The 23,115-nt window shown below is 41.8% G+C and overlaps 1 protein-coding gene across 1 annotated transcript in view; it reads right to left on the bottom strand.

The window, feature by feature from the left end:
- The window catches only part of GAS6 (growth arrest specific 6), a 37,852-nt gene extending 15,962 nt beyond the window's left edge, over positions 1-21,890 (bottom strand). The window contains exons 1-6 of the mRNA XM_021545624.3: positions 21,785-21,890; positions 21,238-21,404; positions 7,547-7,571; positions 6,713-6,775; positions 1,895-2,017; positions 240-359 (exon numbers count right to left, since the gene is read on the bottom strand). Of these exons, the coding sequence (XP_021401299.2) occupies positions 240-359; positions 1,895-2,017; positions 6,713-6,775; positions 7,547-7,571; positions 21,238-21,404; positions 21,785-21,854 (568 nt within the window). The 5' untranslated portion in view covers positions 21,855-21,890. The remainder of the gene's footprint in view (positions 1-239; positions 360-1,894; positions 2,018-6,712; positions 6,776-7,546; positions 7,572-21,237; positions 21,405-21,784) is intronic.
- Positions 21,891-23,115: the final 1,225 nt, after the last annotated feature.

Below are 23,115 nucleotides of genomic sequence, written 5' to 3'. Positions count from 1 at the left end.
CTGTGAATCACGCCTGTGTTATGCTCTTGAGAGTATCATTGTCCAACTGCTGACAAGCCCAGTCATGTAGGAGCACCCAGCACAACCCCAGTGGAGAAGAGCTAAGAGGAGCTACCAGCAAGTTTCTGCTGGGCTAGGGAGCAGACCAGGATTATTCAGGGCATCCCAGCTCTCCAAAATACAGACACAAGTCAGGAAGCAACCCCCTGAAGCAAACTGAGAGTCCCAGCAAAGCTTACCTTCACATATTTTGCTGTCTTTAAGAGCATAGCCACTGTAGCATGAGCACCGGTAGCTGCCTAGCTTGTTGAGGCAGAGCTGGTTACAGCCGCCGTTCTGCATTCTGCATTCATCAACATCTACATCAAAAGAAAGTGTCACAGCTTTTCACATCTGTAAATAATCTACAGGGTCACAGTGCAATAGGTGTTGGGAAGGAGAAAGATCAAACAAGAAACAGTATTACAGATGCAACACAGTGATAACAAAAAGCACAAACACTTCATGTGTATAAGCTCAAGTTTGTTTAACTTACAAAAAAAAAAAAAAAGAAAGTGAGAGAGAGAGAGAGAGAGAGAGAGGGATCTGTAACTGAATAGTATCTCCTTCACACCTCTGAGAACACATAAAAGTATCTTTAGTCACTGTGGAAGCAAAGAAGCTTGTTTGCAGAAACAAACTATGTATTTTATATCATAACTAAGTACTAAAATAATGCTATAGCCAAGAAGTTCAAGAAAAATCTTTAAATGAAACAGGAGCACTGTATTGTTACTATGACAGAACTCGTGAGAACATAGGAAGTTCCAAGTTCACACCTGCCGAACATTTATGAGCTTAACTGTGGCCCACTGAAATTGGCAGCAAAAACCTGTAAAATCCAGCAGAGCCTGAGTTTCATCCTCAATCTACCCTACGGGACTCCAGAGTTAGCTGCTGAGTGGAACGGCATGTTGTGGCATTTTATAAGAAAATAAGGAAATATACTTCAGACTGATCAGTGTCTGAGCTCTCAAAGCCAACTGGATACTGACTGGTCTGCTTTCTGAATTGATGAAATAAGATGCTTTAGTGATCCTATAAACTCATCACAATATTTACATGAAAAGGAAAGGATTGGATTTCCTGCTGTCTTGGTTGCCACAATTCTGGACTGGCTGAATACAATTTCTAGCCATTACTCAGTATTGGCAAGCAAAAAAGCAGTGGCCCTGACAGGAAGCTTTGCAGGCAGAAGAAAAAAACCAAAGAAACCAGAAAACAAGAGGAGAGAAGATAACTTGTAGAGAAAACTCCATAGGCAGCTGGAACTTTTTGTACCAATATTTACTGTCTAAAATTCTATTTTGAGGTGATGGAAATACCCCAATGAAATATGTGGAATTAAGTGGATGGAATAAGGTCAGACCAGCAAGGAGGCTTCAAGAGACTAATTTTATCAATTTGTGTGTCATCAGACTCAAACCTCAACTTGCTAACTGGAAGTCATTGTTCCCACTGCAGGGATGCTAGATGGGAAGATGGGCCAGCTTCTCTGGCTCTGTGGTCTGTGATGTGTTACACCAGGATTCACAGCAGCAGCTGATGCAGTTCTGCTTGAAAAGCCACTACTGCTCTATTTCTGCTGCTGCTTTCAGAGGGGTGGAGCAGAATGTTGGAGCAGAACTTCTTGGATTACCTTGCCAAGACCAAGCTGAGCTCCACTAAAGTAATATAAAAATGTTGATGTGAAAAACTACCTGTTTCCCAGAAGGGTAAAAACACAAACAATGTGTAATCCAGATTCAGTTCTTTGACTTTGAATTATGCAGCACAGTATCAGTAACCCTTTGAGAATACAGCAAAACCCAAAATATCTTTGTTACAAGAATAAAAGATAATGAAACCAAATTACCTTTTTCACATTTTTTTCCCTGCCAGCCATGCTTGCATTCACAATAGAAATCCCCCTTGAGATCCTCGCATTTGACAGTCCCTTCTTTATGACAAGGATTGGGAGAACACTGGTTTGGCAAATCTGATTTATGCAAGGAATAAAAACACCAAAACAAAACAGTTGAACACATTGAAGTCACTGACAACCAGGTGTTTCACTCTCATTAAAAGATGGGAATCTTAAACAGTCCTGGGGAATCACTCACAAATACTTGTACCTGGCAAAACTATAAGCTAATTCTTAGTGCTCACATACCAAACAAGCTGTGTCAGGAATTTTGCAGAGCACATGCAGTGGAATTCACTTAATTGTGAAAGAGAGTGAAGTACCACCCCCATATCTGAAGGACATATCCTGAAAGGAATAACTCATTGTAGTTTATTTTTTTTATTCTTGTTAATTTTTGAGAAAAATAAAAAATCAGTATCAACTAAAGTACTCAAGAAAGGATGGACACGCTTTTCAATCACTTTTGGTAGTTAAACTGAGAATCTTACCAGGGCTGATAGATTTCTGGCAAATCCAGCAAAAGTTTATAAATGAAATTTTTATTAGATCTTTTCTATTACATGGAATGAAAATAAAAAAGGAATACCCATGTATTAACAGCCAAGAAATAGCAAACCATTAATCCAGTGTACAAAGAGACAATGTTCCTATGGGGATTTTTAAGCCAAGTTCCAGGATTTGACATTCAGTTTTCTCATTGGAAAGAAGCAAGGGAGTTGTCACCACATTTTGGAAACGATTGAAGGAATAAATCTCAAAGCATCATGTAACTATTCACTAACTGTAGTTACGTGTCCAAATTCACCAACCCACTTACCTGCACAACACCCAGGGACGGTGCTTCAAAGAGGTAGCTAAAGGAAGGAGGAGAGAACATCCTTGTTTCCACAAAAAATGAGTTGGTAGCTATCATGTAGTAGTAACCTATTAACACCAGTGTTCTAGATCAGTGGTCTTCAAAAATATGAATATGTTAACTGTTTTCACAACTTTAACCAGAAGAAACAGTGCAGGAGCTTCTTCTGCAGATTGCAAAGCTCACCAGTTCAAGAACCTTTCTTTTCATTTATCTCCTCCCAGCATTTGAAAGTGCCCAGTGTGTACACACTAAGTGACCAGCAGCAGAAAAGACCTATACTGGTTTCCATGCACTGCTTCTGTTGAGTCCAGTACAGATTCTTGATATTCTGAAACATGACTTTGTAGCATGACAGGAAGGCTTTTAGGAGAGGAACTGTTTGTAGATTAGCAGCCCCATGAAACGTCTCAAACTGAGAAAAGTTAAGACTCCTACTTTTGTCAGGTCTCTTCTCAGCTTCCTCTGTGTGATCCTGAAAGTCACTGTCATGACAAGCTACCTTGAAAGAACTTTAACACTTCTGTGAGTGCAGGCAGTAGCAGCTCCATCTGATGTCTCATAAAGCACTGAACAGCACTTTTGTTTGCACTGACTCTCGGATTTAAATCTCAGGTGGTTGAGGTTTGCAGGCATCTCCGGAGGTCACTAGTGTGATCTCCCTGCTCAGGCAGGGCCACCTACAGCCAGTTGCTCAGGACCATAGCCAGAAGGCTTTTGATTATCCCAGGGATGGTGACTCCACAGGCTCCCTGGGCAACTTGTGCCAGTTCTCGTTCACTCTCACAATGAAAAAGCATTTCCTGATGTTCAGACAGAACCTTCCAGTTGTGGAGAGCTGGGGCAAAGGCACTGCCAAAGAGGCCAGGCCACACAAAACAAAAACCAGCTACATTGGCTGCCTTAACATCCACCTGCCAGAACACCTCCCAGTACATCACTGCCCAGATGACGCTGCTGGAGGTGGAGAAGTGGTGAAGGAGAGGCCAGGTTAAGGTGGCAATGAGCCACAATAGAGCAAGTCTGTCCAGGATGCTCCTTTTCCTAGACAGATCAGAGTGTGTACATTCAAAAGGATGGTTTAGGTATAGTAAGCTACAGGGGTTTTTTTAATCAGCTCACACCAGGTCTCCTAAATATGGCAGTGTTTTCAGCCATTTGATAAGTAAATCCAGTCAACAGGATTATGCACAACTTATCTGGTGTATCCACAAGTTCCTGATTCTTCCCCTCAAACTGGATTCTGACATGCCTTGCAGAGCCACATGGTAATAACAATGCCCATCAGGGTAACTGCCCATGGTATAATCCATAAATATCAGCCACAGAGATTTCTATCACACAAACACTGTGCTGATTGTTTGCTCCCTCTTATCACAAGTTTAAGAACATAAGATACACTCTTATACTCTTCTGGTGCCTTCACAGTTGTGTTATTCTGCTGGTTTCATAGAAGGTGCTCCTGACTGAAACCGTTGCAAAAGAAAAAGCCTGAGCTTTTGTTCCCATTCATTTACATGACAGTTTTTTGGTAAAGCTGTTAAAAGTAGTGATGAACATGACTTTTTCATGTGCTTTGAGCTGTGTCTGATAGCACCTATGAAGCTCATAAGTGCAGACAGAGAATAGAACTACCAATTCCATCTTTGAAATCTGAATGGAAACCAGACTTTGCTTATGCCCACTGACTGTCACTTTCAGTTCATTACTTTGTTCTGTGAATTTATTTTTTGATACCCACAAAATGGTTCATATTGAAACTTCATAAAATGCTAGGCTGCAAATAATTACACTCAGTAATTTAATAGTTAAAAGCAGGCACATGTGACCTAACAAAAATATAATTGAGTTTTTTAAGGCCATGTGTAACTTCATTTCCCAAAAGTTCTGTAGAACTTTCCAAAGCCTTGTAGAACTAAATCCTTAATTCCTAGATGACCTTGAGGATGTCTTTTAGAAAAAGATCCAGACATGCAGAGGAAGTATAGGTATCCATGTGTAAAGTAAGCAACTATCTACAAAGCAATTATAAATACTCATCACAGTCAGTGAAGATAGTACAATAAACAGAGTCTGTGAAGGGACTCAGGTCTCCTCAGAGAAGACACAGTTTGGTTGGGGGAATCCCTCTAGAACCAGAAGAGATTAACTCTCTGCTGACTGTGATGGGAATACTGCTCATTTAAGCACCCAAGCTGGAAATCCCTATTTACACACTGTATCAAATCCTCTGAATCTGGAGCTGAATCCTAGCTGTAACCTGATCTCAAGAGTTTATGAAATCAGGAATCCTCACATATTCTGTCTAATCTGTCTAATCACTGTCATACTTAAATTTTTTACCTTTTTTCCAGTATAAACTATATTAGTCAATCACTCTCCAGCCCTTTGGTTGTTCAATATCTTTTTACAACAAAAGAACCTTTCACTACCTTGTTTTGAGAGGAGAAAGGTGGAAAGTTAAGAAGAAAGGTTTGGAAGTGCCTTGCAGGCACAAACCCATAGAGCCACATAGCCATTTGGCAGCATCTGTGAAAAATTAAGAAACACACTAGAATTGGCCAAGCACTAAGGCTGTCATTCTTCCAAGAGCATTTCAGGCTCCTTCTCTGTTACTTTTCCTGTGAATTGGCTAGACAAAACTCAGGCATTTAAAAACCTTTTAATATTTTAATGGGGGAAAATATTATCATTTTCTTTCCAAACCACTGCATCTGATGGGCAGAAATCCCCAAAAACATTTATTCAACTTTTATTTTTTCAGATTTTTTCATCACTACCCTTTAGACTCTCATTTCAGAGACCTGATTAGTTGTTTGGAACAAGTGTTCCCAGTCAATATCACCATTTTCAGCAGAAACTCCTGCCTCTTTGCTGTGCCACATGCACAAGTAAATGTAAGCATTCAGCCTCACATCCCACTTTGGACTAGCTGGCATACTGAAGCCAACACAGGTACTACAGGTCTGAGAATTCCCAGTTCAAAGGACTCAACATCCATAAGTGACACTGCTGCAGTATGTGAGGGAAATTCTTCACATACCACTTACTAACCTTAGAATTCACTCTTAAAAAAAGGTTGTTTTAATGCAGTTTATAAATGTGAAAAGATGACTAAATATTGATCTTGCTTTGGTAGCACTTGTATGAACACATGGCTAATTAAACGTGATCACAATAAAAGACTGACACCCAGGACTGAAAAGAAAATAAATATACATACATCTGATTTTCTCCACATTTGAACTGCTCACAGGATATATTTAGAATACTTATGCAGTTTTCTACCTTTAGCATTGCAAAACTGCAAAAGGCAACTAGAAAGGTATTAAGAATTAATAAGAATTCATTAAATTTTCTTGTGTAATGTTAGTGAAGAACAAAAAAACCCTTCACACTCTACAAAGTTATCAGTTTATACTCCAAATTAATTTGAGGTTTTAAAGGTAGCAATATTCAAAGCATAGTCACACGATACATGAAACTGATCTATTAATATAAAGAAGGCTAGCACAAGCCTGGTTGGACTTTAAACTTTTCTTGAGGTTCCTAAATGGGGTAAGCCACAGCTAGCATTTAAAATAACAGAAATCGAGGGGTCCAACATTGTGTATAGCCTTATGGTACCTCCTAGCTCTTGTCCCTCTTGCTTCTCATATTATTCAAACTTTGGGAAACTGGTGGGAAAGAAACTTGCACCGTAAAATATCAAAGCACTAAAACAGGACAGCAAGATGGCATTAGGTTATAAAATGGGAAAGATTTTGTTTAGTGGTATGGAGTCTTCAGCCTGGAGAACAGGAAGACCAGCACTGAAATACTACCAAAAACAGAGATGGGTGAGCTAGTCCCACACCTTCAGGTAGAATGAGAGAACATTTAACTACAAAATAAAACCCAAAAGTGCTTACTATGAACACATGTAAGGAAATCTGGATTTCTCGTATACGGCGACCCATATTTCTGAATACAAGCTGAAAAACAGAAAATGAAATTGTTACAGTGGTGAAGGACAACAGTTCAAAGCACATAAAATGATACCTAGCCTGCAAGGATTTGGAGGGTAGATACAAAATCTATGCAATATTATCATCTCTCAGGTGCCTTAAAATTCTGAAATTCATTAAAATCTTTTAGCTTTGATGTACAGCAGTTAAAAGCCATTTGAAGAAGATGATCACTTAACCAGATGCTACTATGGTTCTAAAAATATGGTAGTAGCAACTCCAATTTGACCAACTAAACTTCTTAAAATATGTAAAAAGCACACAGTTTTTTCTCCCACTGTGGCATTTGTGATCTTAAATACATCATATTTAACACAAACAGAAAGTAGTATGATGCCATGACTATGATACAGTCAATAGAATAAGGCAGTAGATCAATCAGGCACCTGTTTATTTTTAAAAGGAGATTAGTTAATAACTAACTTAATTAAAAATGGAAAAAAGTAGAAAACTACAAATTATTTCATAACACTGCAAGCCACAGATACATACACAACATCAAGATTTTAACATGCAGAAAGCACATAAAGCATCTCTGTCTGCAAATGTACACATAAGTAAAAACACACACCTCAAAGTACAATTAGGAACATAAAGTCTATCTTAAAAGTTAGCAACGCATGTTTATTGCAATCAGATTTCCATCCCTTTCCTTAGCAGAGACTTCAGCTGTGACAAGCTCCAGTGTTAGGCACATACCAGCACTCCTACAAAGTAGAAATAGAAGCTGCAACTCACCCAAGTATTTCGGGTAAAAATAATCCTGTAGAAAAAAAAAAAAAAAAAAGCAAAGATTTATTGAGTCATATTTGCTTCTATTTTCATACTATTTAAGACCTGCTGTTACTTTAGTGGTCTTGTACGGCAGTTGTTTTACAATTCCAAACACCTAGTTTCCTTTTATTCTGAACTAGGAGCAGCACAGTATTATACATGCATTTTGTCATTTGAAAAGCAAAGGAACATTAGCTTGTCTCAAGGTATTTTTTGATGGCAGCTGATCTGGTCAGTGACTGAGTATGAAGATACCCTCCAAGGGATAAAGCTGCTGCTGATGGTATGAGGTAGGGGAAGGAATTGAAATCTGGGGCAAAACTCCAGAGGGAAGAGTACAGGATCATTCAGTCACCCTGTGACTCCTCAAAAGCAGGTGCAGGACGTGGGCCTGAACACCACAGACCCTAGAAAAAGTACTTTTTGCTCTTACAAGGAGCACCCTACAACTCAAACAGCACCCATTGCTGTACCACACATCACATCCTGGGTGCTCGAAGAAGGGAGCAATGACACTTTGCAAGAGGGGGGAAAATTGACATCCATTTGTCTAAAGCCAGACTGCAAAGAGCATTGCCATCCCTCTCGTGCTAGCTACATGGTCGTGCATTACTGTTCCCTACTTTGCATCAACAAAGTGCAGCCACAGAGTGAGAGCAGCATCCCTGTGCTGCTGTGATGTAAATCTAACCTTGCATGTTAGAATAGTCAGCCTGGTGAGGCCTTGTGAGTCACATGGCTGCTTGCACCAACACAGGGAAACAGCAGAAAATGCAGCTGTGCTGCATGGAAGAATGGGAGATTGGCTGAAGCTGGCAACTGTATCACATTCTTAAAAAATACAAAACTTCATAGCCAGGAAAAAAACTTTCTTTTCCACCTTCATGCTGGTTTTCATAATGTTTAAGTCACTAATTCAAGTGCTGTTAAAATGGCAATTGGGGCATTGAATGGGAAAAGCTTAAGCATTGTATCAGTGCTTAATTTTTTTTGTTGTTTAAATAAACCACTTCTCAGCTAATTATGAAAGCATATGCACAGTATAATTCTCTTTTATGCAAGAGGAACAATATCCATATACCATTATCTTCAATGAGATTGGGACAGTAAATACCCTGCATTCTACAAAATTAAATTGGTCTATACAATGTGCAAGAGAAGAAACTATTTTATCTTCTCCTCTTATTACAGATGCTTGGATTAGATCTATACAGGCACGTATAAACAACAGAGACAGGCACACACCATGATTCAGTTTGATCCGGACTGTCCAGTGCAATCAATTTCACTGCTGTCATTTACCAGAAGAATCAATTGCTTCTGGCAAATATGCTCCAGTTACTGAAATACACCATGTAAATATTCAGCCTAAATTATGAGAGCATCAGCAAAGAAGTAGAAGCAGCATCTTACACTAATGTTTATTTTCAATTCTGATATGAGGATGATATGCTTGGCATATTTTGGGGCTGAGCTTTGAAATGTTTCTTCAGCCTGAAATGTGTCATCAGAGCAATGAGCTCAGAACTCACTATGGTCCTTGTTCACCTTTTTTTTTTTAAGTTTTCGTTTGGAAAAAATATTCCAAATATTTATTTCATTATTTCCCCTTTATTCTATGTACTTCACAAGAATGTGCAGATGTATTTAACCACCAACACGATAATCCAGACTCTGACAAGAACAACTATTCTGGCACTCACAGGACAATAAATAGGAGCTTTCATATTAATGGCTATCAGCCTAATTGCTCCATGTCAGTGGTGGCAAAGGCATTTTCTCCTTGACCGCTGATGAATGAGCTGAGTGCTAGAAAAGTGGGATAGGATTTATTTTTGTAAACGTAAGTTCCAAACTCAAACTGACTGTGTATTGATTCAATGCCAATTGAACAGCACATAAGTGAAACTCTAAGGCATTGTACCACCAGAAATTTCATTCCACAAAATATGTGGCCAAGTGATTTAAACAGGAGGCTATTACTAGAAATTTAGCTCTTCTTTCCCTGTCTTTGTCATTTGCTTATGTTATACAAAGGCACATGCTGATCACTAGCACTTCTCCAGGTTTAAGAAACCTGCTGATACTATCATTCTAAAATAAAGACACGTGCTCACAGGTTCTAACATTACTCATTCTTGTATGATTAACTTTTCGTTCTTTTCCTTACTCAATTTTTCTTACAGCTGGCTTTTGTAAATACAATGACAATGCATTTACATTCACAGAAAAGATTAATCAAGAATGAAGAATGAATGATCTTACACCTTGAAAAAAGGAACCTGCTTAAACTGCAGTCCCTTTTCAAAAAACACTGATAAGAAGTTTTCTTGGTTAAAAATTCAAGCTGCGCCTAACCTGATACAGATTATTTCTCATGTGACACTGAACTCTTTAATGTCTTTTCAGTCTTCTGTGGTGTACTAAGGTTTAATGACCCCCAGATGTTAGAGAAAATTAAAATCCTATGCAGGGTTAGGTCCCTGTGAAAAGCGTGCAACTCATCTTCTTTCTACTAGAAGTGTTCAATTGTACTTTCAGGATTCTACAAAAATGCCAAGATAAATGCTTGTTAAGAAGGAGTTGGCAAAGATTCTCTGTTACTATTTTGCTGATTTTTCAACAAGCCACTTTCAATTTCAGGCTCAATAAACTTCTCACCATCCAGAAAGTCACACACCGTTCACAGGATCAAAACACAGGAAGTAATTTAACTGTTACCACTTGGGTGGCAAAAATCACCACAGAATTATGTAAGTGTTAAATTTTCTGCTTGGATTCTGACAAAAAAGGTCAACATTTAAGTGTGGTCAGCCCTTCCCCTTTAGATCTGCTTGCTAATTACTGCTGAAAATAAAAGCAGGAGCAACTGGCTTTTAAATTAAAAAGTTATAAACACATACATGTTGAGCATAAACATCCTCTGGACAGGCTGCTGCACAGACACTGACCTCACCAAGTTCTTTAATCCATCTGTCCAGCAGTAATGCCCCAGTGGAGGCAAAAGGAAGACAAAGGCTCCAGAAACTCCAACCTCCACAAGAGACCAAACATCACAAATGTACCTTCAAAAATTCCAACCTCTGTGACTCTTCCCACCAAGAAAACTTAAGTGTATTTCCACCTCTCTTCTGTGTGACCCACCAAACTTTCTCTCTGTCGGACTTCTACCTATCAACCAGTATGGTTGGGATGGTAGAAGCTACAATAGTCAAGGGCCTGGCAGCAGAACACTGGCAGCCTGTGGTGCCCTAGTAGCATGAATGGTCCTTTTGTAAATTATATCTTTTATCTGCTGCTACTACAGGTCAAACTTGTAGTATGAGCTGTAACTCACCCATGAGTTACACATCGTGTGCCACCCAAAGTACAGCTCAGCAGAGATCTCAGGTAAAGAGGAAGAAACAGGAGAGACTGGGAAGTGCCTAACATCCACACATCTCCACCCTTCCAGTGGTGTGGAAAGCATGGCATCAGGCCAGCCTCTCCAGACAGGTCCTGGCTTGCTTATTTCAGCTCAGTTCCAGACCTTTCTCTTGCTGCCCAGGAGACAGAGCTGTGCTCTAAAAGAAAAGATTTAAGCTCTACAGCCCCCACCTATTTCACACAAATATATATGTACATGCTAGAAGCAAGTCTTCTGATGGATTAAATGCAATTATTTGCTTCCACAGCAGTGTTGCAAGATGTGAGAGTGCATGCTTTTATTTCAAGGCAGAGTAACACCGAACATGGGCTAAGGTGTTCCTCTCCCACCTGTAGCTGGAGCTTACTATTACCCTGATAAAACAGACACTTCAACACTTAGTGGGTGTACCTAAGAGAGCATAATTTTAAAAGTGTCCTCAAAAAAACTAAACCAAGCAAACAACTCCCCAAAACTCCAGGTTTTTCATTTTTGTATTTGGCTTTTTTCTTTCCAAATGATAAGAACAGTTTCTCTGGGGCCACCCCCAAATGCCACTCACTGAAACAACAGAGGAGAACAGCAACATGAAGGTAAGAATTCACAGCTGTGGAGTGGAAGGGGCAGAATGTTAGCCTCCTATGTCAGCCTCCCTGCCAAAGGAAACCTACATTGGGTCTGGGGTCACCATCTATTTTCAACTCTATGGCCAAAGTCCACAGTGGTAAAATCATGAAGTTATTGTAATTATACAGGGTATGCATTCGTCCTGCTGCGTTTTAGAGAACATGGAAAAACACCAAATCAGAACAGGCGTTAACATGAGTCACTGTATAAAAATAGCCCTTCTGAAAACATAACAATGACCCTGTCAACACCAGGAAAATGTTCTCACTGTTGCTTTACTTTAAAGTAACTGGTAACACTGGAGACATCACAAAAAAGGGCCTACTTACTGCTTCTGTTTATTTTGCTTGAGTACCAGGTCAGGTAAGACTGCAAGGCATGGAATCTTACAAAAATCATATTTGAGCTCTAGAGGCCACAAATAAAAGATGTAGTTTATAGGAAGGCTGCTCGTGTTTCTGGACATCTGTCTCTTGGTGGCCCTGCTTGGACAAGGAGGTTGCACCAAAAGGCCTCCAGAGGTGCCTGCCAACCTCAACCAGTCTGTGATTCTGCGACTGCAGTGCCACTAACACTGGAGCATTTCACCGACTTGTGTTAGCAACAGTGATTTCTAAAAAGCACTTTCTTAGTTACCTAGTTACATCTAAGAGAGTAGCAACAACTCCCACATGATGCCCTTTTTCTCATTTCCATATAATGACTCTCCCCTTTCCATCAGGACTGAATGTTTGTCTTGGTTATGGCCAGACCTCATTTATAAATGTTCTTCATGTTTCCACACTAAGGGCTTGCATTATCCTTGAATGAATCACTGCTACCAACCATAACTGGCTATAATTCAGTGTTTGCTAGTTTTCAGCTATTACAACCTAAGAATGCAAATCTCAATAATGCTTGAGAACTCTCCTGCTTTTTTTAAAACTCAGCCCTAGACTTTAGGTGCATAGCAAATCTCACACTGTACAATATGGGCCTTCCTCCTCTATCAGGGCATGAAGCAGTTCTGAAATTCAGAATTTTAAATATGTAAAATCAGTAATTTCAGAATTTATGCTCAAACAAATGCCATGCTGCCTGCACAAGCTTTCCTTCTCATCATGAGGGACCCACCACTCAGCCAGGGTAGTGTGCTTCCTATTGTGCTTTGTGGCAATCTGTATTCTCTATATGAAGAGCAAAGAGAACTTCACAATTTGGCAAGTGAGGCTTTAGAGAAGCAAGGAGGTCACATTACAGTCCAAAAGAAGCATCCAAGTCTATCTCCTACCACCAAATTACAGCTGCTTAGGGTAGTTTTTAGATATTTTTGTCCATTTGTCAAGTATTCATTTCACACTGTCCGGGTACTTAGGTGCACAAAGACTGGGACTGCCACTTCTACCAAGCTGTTGAACTTTCCAAAATAGAAGCATTCAAGACCATACTGTCCAGCATGACATCTGGAGACTAGATGCCTCTGCAGAATCCTCAAGTCTGAAATAAAACCCATCTATTGTCCTAACTTCCTTTGCTCTGTTCTGGACAGCAAGATTGTTTCCCAATAGCTTACTGAGGTGCCACTTCAGCAAAAACTTTTTCTCTGCAATGAGGAAAAACCCACCAATGATTGGAATGCATAATTAAAGAGGAGAAAAAAACTACTGAAAGAAAACAAAAGACAAAAAAATGTTCACGTATGTCACAGATACTTTACATTGTGTGAAGATGCAGGGGGCACAAAGACATGATTTCCATAGGAGGCCTGATGCAAGGTTTGATTAGGCAGTAAACAGTGTGAAATGGATATAACTGGTGCCAAATACTCCAACAGAAATAATTTGTAGTGTGATTCCAATTAGTTGCATGTGCTTTTACGTTATTGTGACAGAAATCTGATCACAAATGCCTTGATGTCTCCTCCACTGCTTCAGAACTGAAAGGTTGCTTTCCCTCCAGCTGCAATAATGTGCAAGATCTCAATTTCATGACAAATGTCATCTCACTCAATGCTGCTTATTTGAATCTTTACTTGTTGCAGGAGTCACAGTATTTGAATGTGGTATACTAACACTTGCTCAGACAGTTTAGTCAAATTAAGGAAACCAGTATCTGACAAAATATGTAACATAAGTAAAAGGCTATCTCTAGAACACCATCTATATTTACTCTGTAATTATTTTAGCATATTTAAAACAGAACATGTCATATATCACATCAAACATGATTTAAATATCTATGATCTCTCTCTCATAGATTCTGTGACATTTTATCCACTTTAGTTTTCCCCTTCCCTGTAATGTAATCACACTGTTTCTTTGGATCTTGCTGATCTGCAGAGGTTGCAACTTATACTAACAGCACTCAGTCACATTAAGGCATTTAAGAATTTGGACTCAGAGAGCACAGGCAAGTAAGGAATAGGGAAGTGACATCTTAGATTATACCAGGCCCTTGTGACAGAATCTGATCTCATACTTCCCTGTTTATTACTTTCATAATTAAGTAACTTTTGCTTTTCTGGAATTAAACTAGAACTCTCTTTTTCAGGAATCAGCCAAATATGGTAGCTTTCCAGGAACATGTGATTCTGTGCAGTGCAAGCATGACCCATTCTCCTTTTATCTCTTCATTTCTGTACCCTTCTCTTCTGGCAGGTGTGTGCAGTGAAGACAACACCAACACTTGTTCCCCTCCCTGGGTATCCTCCTTACTTCCCAACTTTGCTCTTCTTCTAGTTCCCACTGCTGATGCTCAAAGGAACAGGAAGAAACCACAAACCCATCAATAAGTAAATTTCCCTGCAGATATCCATGCATGGGGACCCTATTGAACACCAGTCATAACAAAACTGTGATTAAAGCACAGATACAGAAAGGAGACCTGCTGAAAAACTTCAATCAGATTCTCCATAATTGGTTGTTCATTCATTGTTTTGACAGGCTGAGCTGTGACTACCATTTCTGTTTCTCTTCCAGCACCTGGACTTCCCATCCTAACCTCAGGCTGTCCTTTCCACTGTGTCAGTCCCCACTGGCCTGGGGAGCCAATTCAGCTGCAAAATTACCACTTTTCTCTGCAGACTACTTTCCTTTAGGTTAAGTTACTTTAATTGGTCCACGCAGTCCCCCAAATTGCTGTGCAAGAAGGGTGAAAAGAACAGACAAATCTTACATCTGCTTATCTCTACTAGAGCAGATGAATCCCCAGTGTGAAACCAAAGGCTTGAAAAGCAATGTGAGGGGAGAAGTAAACCTTGATACTCTGCTCCTTCTCAGTTTCTTCCAAATCTGTGGTCATGCTTCCATCCTTGTTCTTCATACTTAGAGGAAAGTGACTGCTTGTAATTCATTAAGGTCACTCAGAGTGTGGAACACACCTGAATCACAGCTGGCAATTTATATACATTCAATATTTCTCTCGCCAGATTTTTAAGCAGCTGCACTAAAAAATTATATTAATACCCCGTAGGCTGCTTCTTTTATTTTTAAATTAAAAAAAAAATTAAATTAGTTCATGGCCACAAAATTGTTTTCTTAATTTTTAATTGTCTTTTTTCCCTTCTCATGTACTTATTAAAACTTATTTTACTACTCTAGAAAACTGACTTACCCTAACTTCATCTACATTTTCTATTATCATCCATCTTGAAACCAGTGTAAACCCCCCTCTACAATTTGTCATTCTTAGCATGTTCTTCCACCCTATCTTCAAACAGCCCCCTAGCAATTAGTCCTTTTGTCTTCTTTTGCTCCTTCCCTCCTGCTGCACAGGACAATTAGCATGCATTACTTCTGTGATGTGGTGTGTCAGTATTTCCAGCTCTATTCTGAATTTCTGGGCTCCTCTCCCATGAGTGGAAACTGATACAGATCAGGTAGGTATGAGTCCAGCAGAGTTGATGGAGTTGTGTCTGCTTCCACCAATGGCAAACTTCACTCACCTTTCTCAAAAACTTTTGATAAAGCAACATGTAGCCAATAAATGCATAACTTGCCTCTTAAGGCAGGCAGGAGTATTTTTGTCATCCTCCTGCTACTGAACACCACCACTGCCAACAAATACTGTGTCTGTACTGCAAAGTACATGGGTGCGTCCTGGCCCACAGTCCCAATCCTTTTGCTTTGCAGACCAGTTAGACCCAGGTTTTGGTACCAAGCTCCCTTGTATTTTATACCAAACTACAAGGAGAAGGAAAGAAAGGGAAGGGAGTGAACCTGGTAGACACACAGATCTCATCCCTGCAGGCTGAGATGCCACTGTGGCATATACCTGGGCACTCAGGTTTTTGCTTCCTTTTTCTCTCCTTCAACCCATTCCTGGACAAAAGTCTAGGTATCCCTGTATTTTCTTTCTCAAAAGCTATTAAGCAGGTATCACTGTGCCTGGGAGCCCATTCTTACATGTATCGAGTCCAAGCAGGTTAAAACATCAGCACAGCATTTTCCAATACTTCTTTCTCTCTCTCTGCACCAACAAGAAAAGATAAAGAAATGTATACAGCTATAAATCTCACCCTTTCTCCATGCTCTGCCAAAATATCAAAATAAATCAGTATATTGAGAAGAACTTTCACAGCAAATAAAAGCAGATTCTTGCCTGGTTATTAAAAGAATATTCTATACCGGGATTATGACATCTGTATCTAAAGATGATATCAGTATTTTTCATGTCTAGACTACACAACATTCACTAAATTACTTAAAGAAATTTTACACCGCTTTACTCTCCCAGTAACTCCTCTCCTCCCTCTACATGCCTTCATACTTTACTGATTAATATTTACAAGTGTGCATCTACCTTGTTATTCTTGGAAATAACATCTAAACATTGCCTGACAAGCACACCTCCTAAAAGATCAGAATGAAGTTTGGATGACCCTAGTCCAAGGATGAAGGTCATCTGTGTTATCAAGACCATGTCATGTTATGGTGCACATGAAAAATAAAACCAGTGAGCCATCAACATGCTGAAAAACAACCAAACTGACCCTTACCACACCCTATACATTGCTTCATCTGCATTTCAGCTTCTCAATAAACCCAGCCTAGCAGAAAGAATGCTGACATTGCTGTAAGTTTTATTAGGATCAGTAATTTTCAAGACAAGATTGCTAAAAGTCCCCAAAAACTTGATCTGGTGTCACTGCTGCCCTTGCCATGAGTGGGACAGAGGGGTAGATTCCTCTTCAGTTCCAAGTAATGCTGTGATTCTCTGCCAATGTTTTGTGTATCTGACAAGCCGTAGATTTAAAAAAACATTTTGGATTCAAGTCTCTCAAAATCCAGATTTTTCACGTGTCTGCCTATGAATCAGATGTCCATTCTGCAGGCACATGGAAACCAGCTGGCTTTCCACAGTGTTCTACTGAGGGCCAAATCCATAAACAGTAAACACAGGTGGCCAGCCTGACCTACATCAGCGTTTCTCGTGTGCCTAACATTTTTTAGCATAGTAATTTCTATGGTGAGGTGCAGGAAGAGCAGTAATTCTTCAGCAGTAACAACAGCAAGCAAGATGTGCAGGGACAGGTGCTGTGCTATCATACCAAAGGATAAGAGGCTGCATTCAAACATCTTCCCTATGCTGAGCCTTTCAAAACAGAGAAACTCCTTGCAAAAGGACATGTTTTTCTTCAGTGAAATGCAATGTTTCTAAGAAGATCCCGATCTACACTCCCTTCTGCCCTTTGTTTTACATGCTTGGATGACCAGATTTTTAGAACGGGTCAACCAAATTCCAGAGCAGTTTATCAGTCACTTAACAAGCTGTAATACCTTGACTGCATACCAAGGTCAAATATTTCTGCAGTGCTGCTTTTATAAGGCTTTGTCAACATCTTAAATAAGATAACATTCTTATCTCTGCATCCAAGATATTTTGAAACTTCATCCCATCTATTACACCGCACATGTATTTTGAATAGATCACATTTAGAAAAAGTCTGCATACCTCCCATCAAGATGTTTTCCATCCTTCTTTTTTTTTACCACTATATTATCTTTTAATTTTTCTCTTTGGCACCTCTAGCATAAATGAAATTACAAAACAGGAACCATCCCAGAATTTTGCAGTAATGTTTAAGGATGCTATAATCAGCTTCATGAAAAAGGTAGGCTGCAAGACTCATTAATCCAGGCTACTTGCTTTTACCATGTTTAGTCATACAAGTGGCACAGACTGAGTTTTGTTCTGCCTCTTAAAAAAAAAATCTAAAAATGTTGCAATTGATCTTCCTTCCTCTAGTCTGAGCGAGCTGATATTTATATTTTCCGTAACATAAAATACAAAAGCTGCACTGCCCTGCACATGAATGGCTCTTGGGCCCCGCCTGGTGCACTATTCTTAGCAGCTGATGTAAGTAACCCCACATGTGGCAAAATCCACCTTCAGGTTTCAGAGAATGTGCATCTTCTGCTGACTGCCTGCAGATGTTGTTTTGGAAAGCTGATCACTGAAACAATGGAAGGCACAGGAAAAGGGTGCTCTGGTACAGGTATGTGACACGTCATTTCATTTATGGTCTGTCCAGGAAATAGGTATCTTTCCTATTTCTTGGCTAGATGTTACAACTGGCTGCATAAAGATATGGTTTTACCTAGGAAGCATCACATGAGCTATGTTAGAGCTTTACTTCATCTTACCTCAGCTTCTGGAACTGTTTTATTGAATCAGTTAATGCAATTTCCTATCACATCTTTGAGTCATCATAGGTCTTAAACTTAGGCCTTAAAATTCTCCTCACAGAACCACAGGATAGTCAAAAATGGCAAGGTTGGTAAGGAAGACTCATACATTTCATTAGCATCTAATGGAGGGGAAAAGGGAAGAGGAACAACACTTTTGGTCTGATATCACAAACCTTCCTTGAGGCTGAACAGAGAAGCATCAAGACTGATCAACTAATCTGAAACTAACTTTCAGTTGTCAAGGCTGCAAGACCATTGCTCCTGTGGTACAGTAAACAGCCAAATGCTTACATAGATACTCATCTGGTAATTTAAAGCATAAAACCTGGTAGATGCAACAAGACAGATTGTGCTGCTGTGTTTGTTATGGCTTGTCTGCATAGCCTCACAGTGCTCAGCACAGGGCAAAAAGTATTGTAGCTGTTTCTTTCTTCTACAACCTAAATAGTTAATCCATGTGACCATGTTCAGCAGGCACTTGCAGAAATTTCATCCTTCCTAAACTACAAGGAATCTTCTTTGGTCAACAGCAATCTGTTCATTTCCCTGGTCAATACAAGTTCACTTTACCAGCATGGATCAGCCACAGCCTGGCAATACACTGAGGCATGACTGCAGTTACTGTAATACTTCAAAAATTTGCTGTTGTTTACAACAGTTGTTGGCTTTCCTAAGTCAGGTCTGTCTCAACTAGCTTCCTTCTTCTGACAGTACAACACAGCATCAGTGAAATGACAGCACTACAACTCCCTACTGTTTAAAATATACTTCCATTGTGAATTAATACTCTGTCCATGAAATCCACAGTTACTGCCGAAAGACTAGTCACCTATGCACTACAAAACAGTGAAGTCTTCCAGTGCAGAGCAGCAACAGCCCACATACATAACCTCTGCCACCATGCATTAGAAAGTTGCTACTGAACAGCAGCTGCTGCTTTCACATCACATACTGATTGCAAAAGGGTCAGGAAGGGCCATAAACCCCCTGATAGATTAAAGCACACTTGTTTCTCAATCAAACTGAAGCACAGTAATGCAAGGAGTAGAACATACTGCACTTAACAAGCAACTTTACAGCTCTTGGGAGGTTTGTGTCTCAGAAAAGGTAGGATCTTATGTCACTGCAGATCTAAGTGTCCTCATGTAGAAGGACATGTTAGGGGGCACAGACACTAGAAGCCCATCTAGCCTTTATTCAGGTTTTCAGAACAGAATGAAACCTAGCAGCAATAGCAAAGGAAATGCACCAAAAAATCAAAATCACTTGGAATAACAGAAAGCCAGCATTGTCCTACAAAACACATTAAAAGTATGATAGTGTCTTAAAGAATTTATATTATATGTGAAAAGATTTTAAACCAAAAATTATTTCACTATTGTCATTTCAGTAGGAGAACCATGCATTCTTTACAATTTACGAAGTCAGTACCAAATACTGTTTAAAACTCCTGACATATTTGTACACTATCCTACCCTTAAAGTGATCTATCAATGCATCACCTTTAGCTACCCTCTTGGCCAGCAGCCAGTTAGTAAAAGTAGTGACCTTAGATCACCTTTGGTCCAGAAGGCTATAAAATCACACTCATCATAGTTTTCCCTGTACTCACTGCTATGTGGTGAATATTTCTATCAAGTTTAATGCTACATTACTCAACACAAATACAGTAGCTGTGCCAGCCACTCTCACCCCATTACAGTTATCCACATTCTGGAGTCTCTCAGTTTCTGCAGAGCAGAAGCAAACACTGCCACACACAGTGACTATGCATTCACATAAAAGGTGTAACATTAAACACCGCCTGGGCAAGTGTTCCATATTAATCTCAAAAATAAAGACTGTCAAAACCACATCACTTTGCTTTTGCTGTACTTACTACTGTCTTGTGACAGCAAGCTACTGCACTGTCTATCGAGTGCTGAGGCTGCTAATGAAGCAAACGTGTCAAGACTTGCCTTACTGAAGCATAAAACATCTCTGCTGAGTCCCTCCTTTGCCTGTGGTTTGTGCCTCTGTGTACACACACATGTGCTCACTCTCTCTCTCTCCTCCTCTGTCCTGTCTTCTCCCTGGAGCATCATACCATTAACAGGAACATGCTGTGCAGAACTGAGCTTCAGTTTGAGCACCAAGAAAATCCACTTCCCACTGCTAAATCGATGCCAGATAGTCCTTGCAATGAGAACAGCCTATCCAAAACATTGTTGAGAGGAGGTGTAAAATGACTGGAGGAGTAAGCCAAGCTTAGTAAAGCATCCGTATGCTGCTCAAAGTGAGAGGACTGAAGTGAAAGTCAACCCTGGTAAGACTGGAAAAGACAGCTCCATGTACAGTGTGCAGTCTGTAACTGTGAATCCACAGTGTTAGAAGCAGAACCACATTTCCATATATGTGCCCTCCTGCTGTTGTAGTGACAGGTCCTGAACCTACTGATTCTAAGATGCTGACCAAGCTGAATTGGCCCCCATGGATTTAAGAATGGTTAGGACATTCGTCTGAGAAGCCTCAGTTGTGACATATGCTGCAACACTGAGGGGATTTTAAATACCTCTGGGATGGGAAGCTGGAGGGAAGAGCAGGGATGGCAAGGTATCCAGACAGAGAAGCTGTGTCATTAGGTTGCACTGGTCTTGCTTCATGGATTTGGACCATGGGCGAACAGGACCGCTCTACCCTCCAGTGACAGTCTCGCCAGCCGGCGCCAGGCTGGGCTGCTCACTCGGACCACGCTCACCGAGGTGCTCCTGACTGGACAGCCCTGGCACAGCCCTTGTGCAGGCTGAGCACGAGTGTGTCTTCCAGTCGTTCACCTAATGGCCCTGGGTCCTCCTCCTCCAGATGCCTTTCCCAGCTGTGCCGGTAGCTGACATCCAGCCGCGGATAATGGGTGGGTGGGAGCGCAGAGCCGGACACCCACCCCCCAAATCTCCACGGCGGCCCTGCGTCCTTACCGTCTCCGGGTCATTCTCAAACACCTCCCGGGCCTCCTCCTTGCTGCAGTGCTCCTCCACGCACTCCCTCTCCAGGTGCCCTTGCTTGGTCTCCTCGAAGATCTGGTAGGCTCGGCGCTGCCTCTGCCGCAGGAACTGGGCAGCTTCCGGGGCGCGCAGCAGCACGGCTGGGCAGCCGAGCGCCGGGACGGCGCGGGGGAGGCCAGGAGCAGGACGAGGAGAGGAGCAGGAGCAAGGACAGGCAGCCGTGAACAGCTGAGCCCGTCTGATCGCCCCGGATTCCCCTACCCCCACCCCGCACACTTACCGCCCCTCCGGGGGCACCGAGCGCTCTCCCTGCTCAAGGTGCCGCCCGTGGGTGGCCGCGGCCTCAGCGCGGCCCCTCGCCAGCATCCCCTGACCCCGCCGCCGCCCGCACCGCAGCCGCGAAGCTGCGCATCCCCCCGCACCCCACCCCGCCCCGGCACAGCCCGCGCTCGCACACACGCAGGGCGGCGGGGGATGCTCGGCGGCGTGCGCGGGTGGGACGAGCCCCCGCGGTACTCACTCTGCGAGGAGTCCGCCGCCAGCAGGACGAGCAGCAGGACGGCCCCGAGGGGCGCCGCGGGATGCGGCATCACGATGCGGCGGCGGCCGGGGCCGGGGCCGGGAGCGGCGCGGGCGGCGAGCGCGCTGCTGCTGCGGGAACGCGGCGAGGGAGCCGCGGAGCCGCTCGCCCGCCCTGCCCAATCCTCGCCCGGCACCGCCGAGCCGCTGCTCAGGGACACCCCTCGCGGCGGAGCTGCCGCCCGGAGCGGCCCCGGTACCTGCCCGGCCGCCCGGGAGCGGCCGTGCCGAGCGGCGGGGGCGGGCACGGGAGCCGCGCCGATGGGCGGCCGGCGGGGCGCGGGGAGCGGGCGGGGAGACTGCGCCCTCACCTCCCGGCACATCGCTTTAATAGCTCCGGGGCTCATCAGTAGGAAGGCAGGAGCTGGCACCAAACCCAACTCAATCCTGCCATAAATTAGAAACTTGGGTTCTCCCCACGCACCAACAAAGGTTTTCGTCAGAAATGCATTTTCAATTTGTTCTAGTATTTTAGGATGAACTCCCCAGAAAAGAGATTGTCTTTTTGTTACCAATATGTTGCAAGCCATGCTTTACTGTCCCTCGTCCATCCGTAGTTCCACGGGACACTTCCACTGTTAGCTGTAACCTAGAGCTGTGGGGTCAGAGCTCAGAGGTGCTCTTAGGCTATCTACTGCCACTGCTTTAAAGCCACCCTTCTTATCTGTACTGCTCTGTCCAAGGGTAAGTATGACGGATAGCTCCAGTAACACCATGTCTATACATTCTTCAAGAAATCTTCAGTGGCATAATTTGTTTCGGAAAAAGAACTTGTCTAGTTTTATTTTGTTATTTAGGTATATCTAATGCAGACTTTGTGTCTCCACAATAATTACTGCAAATATAACTAATGTGAACAATGTATTCATATCACATATAGTTGAAGTAAAGTAGGTGAAAACAGAAGAGCCAGCCTCATTCAAAGCAACTGTCTCTAGGCTGGTAACTTCTGACAATGGCCAATAGTAGAGATACATGTAAGAGGTATAAAAACATATAAACCACCATTATGTGGCCTTTTCTTTCCGTTTTCAGCTCCTGGGTGCACAGGAAAAGCTCTCAGGTGAAATCTGTGTCCACTGCAACCCTAACAGCCACAAATGTACCGCTTCTCTATATTAAATAGCTTTTTGAGCTGTTGGTACACCTGGCCTCCAGCAGTGGTGGGAAGGTCTCAAATTTGCACAAAGGCTAGACAGGATTTTTTTTCTCACTAGTTTTAAAACCAGTGCTTAAAAATTTTACAAGGTACTTGAATTTTTGTCATCTAAG

Source organism: Lonchura striata, chromosome 2 (assembly GCF_046129695.1).
Source record: "Lonchura striata isolate bLonStr1 chromosome 2, bLonStr1.mat, whole genome shotgun sequence".
Lineage (NCBI taxonomy): Eukaryota > Metazoa > Chordata > Aves > Passeriformes > Estrildidae > Lonchura > Lonchura striata.
Note: the sequence above shows the minus strand (reverse complement) of the source record. Positions and strands in the feature narration are given on the sequence as shown.